The following is a 4,021-nucleotide window of genomic DNA, read 5'->3' on the forward strand; positions in this document are numbered from 1 at the left end:
TGATATACCCCACACCCCTCGCCGTAACACTCTGATATACCCCACACCCCTCGCCGTAACACTCTGATATACCCCACACCCCTCGCCGTAACACTCTGATATACCCCACACCCCTCGCCGTAACACTCTGATATACCCCACACCCCTCGCCGTAACACTCTGATATACCCCACACCCCTCGCCGTAACACTCTGATATACCCCACACCCCTCGCCGTAACACTCTGATATACCCCACACCCCTCGCCGTAACACTCTGATATACCCCACACCCCTCGCCGTAACACTCTGATATACCCCACACCCCTCGCCGTAACACTCTGATATACCCCACACCCCTCGCCGTAACACTCTGATATACCCCACACCCCTCGCCGTAACACTCTGATATACCCCACACCCCTCGCCGTAACACTCTGATATACCCCACACCCCTCGCCGTAACACTCTGATATACCCCACACCCCTCGCCGTAACACTCTGATATACCCCACACCCCTCGCCGTAACACTCTGATATACCCCACACCCCTCGCCGTAACACTCTGATATACCCCACACCCCTCGCCGTAACACTCTGATATACCCCACACCCCTCGCCGTAACACTCTGATATACCCCACACCCCTCGCCGTAACACTCTGATATACCCCACACCCCTCGCCGTAACACTCTGATATACCCCACACCCCTCGCCGTAACACTCTGATATACCCCACACCCCTCGCCGTAACACTCTGATATACCCCACACCCCTCGCCGTAACACTCTGATATACCCCACACCCCTCGCCGTAACACTCTGATATACCCCACACCCCTCGCCGTAACACTCTGATATACCCCACACCCCTCGCCGTAACACTCTGATATACCCCACACCCCTCGCCGTAACACTCTGATATACCCCACACCCCTCGCCGTAACACTCTGATATACCCACACCCCTCGCCGTAACACTCTGATATACCCCACACCCCTCGCCGTAACACTCTGATATACCCCACACCCCTCGCCGTAACACTCTGATATACCCCACACCCCTCGCCGTAACACTCTGATATACCCCACACCCCTCGCCGTAACACTCTGATATACCCCACACCCCTCGCCGTAACACTCTGATATACCCCACACCCCTCGCCGTAACACTCTGATATACCCCACACCCCTCGCCGTAACACTCTGATATACCCCACACCCCTCGCCGTAACACTCTGATATACCCCACACCCCTCGCCGTAACACTCTGATATACCCCACAACCCTCAGGAGAAGGGGGGGGTGCGAGGCGGAGAGACGAGGTGGGGGGGGGGTGTGTCGAGAGACGGTGGGGGGAGATAGAGGGGGACGAGGGACTAGAGAGAGGGTGCTAGAGGCGGAGTGAGATAGAAAGTCGAGAAGGGGGAGAGGGCTGGAGAAAGACAGAGGGGGGCATGTGGAGTGAGAGAGTGGGGAAAGAGAAAGGGGGAGATAGAGGGGGTGAGAAAAGGATGAGGGGGGGGACATAAAGTGGGGGGGGAAGGAGAGTGAGATAGGGTGTGAGAGGTGGAGAGGGAGATTGACAGGTGGCGAGGGGGGGCAGGGGAGCGACGGACGGAGTGAGGGAGAGGGGGAATTGGGGAGAGAGAGTGAGAGATGGGGGGCAGGTGGAGAAGGTGAGGGTGAGCCGGAAAGAGGGGGAGTGGTAGTGGGAAGGTGGAGAGGGACCCTCCCACTACCGCTGAGGGTAGTCGGAGGAGGGGGTTGTGTGAGGGGTAGCCGGTGCCTGGGGAACAGGGATGAGAGGGGGTGGTTTGGTGGGGGGAGATTTGTACTGCACCTTCGCACTGTGTAACCAGGTGTTGCCCCTCCTTTTCCGCCTCCCCCCCCCCCCCGCAGTTCTCGCAGAGGCTGGTGGGGCGAAATTCAAGAAGTACGAGGACATTGACAACGCGCCCGAGGAGAAAGCCCGTGGGATAACCATCAACGCCTCCCACGTGGAATACACCACCCCGAACCGACACTACGCACACACTGACTGCCCGGGGCATGCGGACTATGTCAAGGTGCGGTGGGAGGGTGGGGGGTGGGGGGGTGTGGTGGGTGAGGCAGAGAGTGAGAAGCGCTAGTGGGGGGAGCGGGGTTCCGTAATTCCCTGACGTGGTGGGGGGTGTATATTAAAATATCCTAGTCTTGCACCCGACTGGATCTCCAAAGCGATGGAGAAAATAGCGGGACTTAAGCAGTAACTTGCCTCGACTGAAATGGCGAAGTGAAAATGGTGGGGGCTTTGAACGCTACAACGCGTGGTATCCCCCAGAATTCGGGAGGTTCGGAAGGGGAGCGATTGGGCAGGAGATTTCAGGATGTTCGGGGGAACTGGATAGGATGGACAGAGAGAGAGAGAAACTGTTACGTACGTAGGAAAACTGCAGCACAAACAGGCCCTTCGGCCCACAAGTTGCGCCAATGATATCCCGACCTACTGAGCTTATCTATAAACCTTCAATCCTATTAAATCCCACGTACTCATCCGGAAGTCTCTTAAATGACCCCAGTGAGTTCGCCTCCACCACCACCAACAGCAGCCGATTCCACTCACTCACCACCCTCTGAGTGAGAAACTTACCCCTGACATCTCCTCTGTACCTGCTCCCCAGCACCTTAAACCTGTGTCCTCTCGTAGTGACCATTTCAGCCCTGGGAAATAGCCTCTGAGAATCCACCCTATCTATTCCTCTCAACACCTTATAAACCTCTATCAGGTCACCCCCTCATCCTTCGTCTCTCCAGGGAGAAGAGACCGAGCTCCCTCGACCTATCCTCATAAGGCATGCCTCCCCAATCCAGGTAACATCCTTGTAAATCTCCTCTGCACCCTCTCAATAGCTTCCACATCCTTCCTGTAGTGAGGGGACAAGAACTGAGCACAGTTCTCCAAGTGGGGTCTGACCAGGGTCTTATAAAGCTGGAGCTTTATCTCCCGACTCCGAAACTCAATCCCTCGAGTGATGAAGCCCAGACGCCTTCTTAACCACATCCTCCACCTGCGAGGCCGATTTCAGAGTCCTGTGGACTGGACCCCAAGATCCTTCTGATCCTCAACACTGCTAAGACTCCTACCCTTGATATTGTACCCCTTCATCCCATTGGACCTGCCAAAATGGACCACTACACATTTATCCGCGTTGAAGTCCATCTGCCACTTCTCCGCCCAGTCTTGCATCCTGTCGATGTCTCGCTGCAACTTCTGACGTCCCTCCAGACCATCCACAACACCACCAACCTTCGTATCGTCGGCAAGCTTACCAACCCATCCCTCCACTTCCTCATCCAGGTCGTTTATCACAGAGAGAGTAAGGGTCCTGGGACAGATCCCTGGGGCACTCCATTGGGTGACCGACCTCCATGCAGAGAAAGGCCCCTCCACAACCACTCTCTGCCTTCTGCGGGGCCCAGCCAGTTCTGGATCCACAAGGCCACAGCCCCGAGGATCCCATGCCATGTTTCTTCTGGTTCAGGGGGGAATGCAGGAACAGGGAGCCCCCATCTGTATATCGACACCGAGACTTGAGGGGTGAAACTGTGGAATGTTTTTTGATGCGGAGGCCAGGGAGAAGTTTGGAACTCCCTCCCCGAGGATCGCAGGGGGAGCGATGGTTAATTTTAGAATCAGTGCAGTTGTGACCCCAATGGGGGAGGTTGGGGGGCAGGTGGAGATAGGTCAGGGATTAGCCGCGGGCTCGCGTTGGACCTGGAAACCTCAGCGCGAGTGATGGAGTGACCGCCCCCGTTCTGGAGGGGCCCCCCCCCGTGCGCTCTCACTTGCACTCCCTCGCGCTCACACTCTCTCCCTCTCTCTCTGTGTCTCTCTCCCTCTCTCCCTGTGTCTCCCTCTCTCTCTCTCTGTGTCTCCCTCCCTCCCTCTCTCTCTCTCTGTGTCTCCCTCCCTCTCTCTCTCTCTCTCTCTGTGTCTCCCTCCCTCTCTCTCTCTCTCTCTGTGTCTCCCTCCCTCTCTCTCTCTCTCTGTGTCTCCCTCCCT

General features: G+C 56.7%; 1 protein-coding gene across 1 annotated transcript in view; it reads left to right on the forward strand.

Moving 5' to 3' along the window:
• Nucleotides 1-1,878: 1,878 nt before the first annotated feature.
• The window catches only part of tufm (Tu translation elongation factor, mitochondrial), a gene marked incomplete at its 5' end in the record, with an annotated part of 13,568 nt that continues 11,425 nt past the window's right edge, over nucleotides 1,879-4,021 (forward strand). Inside the window, one exon of the mRNA XM_080185271.1 lies at nucleotides 1,879-2,045. Within this exon, the coding sequence (XP_080041397.1) occupies nucleotides 1,879-2,045 (167 nt within the window). The remainder of the gene's footprint in view (nucleotides 2,046-4,021) is intronic.

The sequence above is a fragment of the Carcharhinus amblyrhynchos genome, unplaced genomic scaffold (genome assembly GCF_965287045.1).
Source record: "Carcharhinus amblyrhynchos unplaced genomic scaffold, sCarAmb.v2.hapA chromosome_1461, whole genome shotgun sequence".
Taxonomy (NCBI): domain Eukaryota; kingdom Metazoa; phylum Chordata; class Chondrichthyes; order Carcharhiniformes; family Carcharhinidae; genus Carcharhinus; species Carcharhinus amblyrhynchos.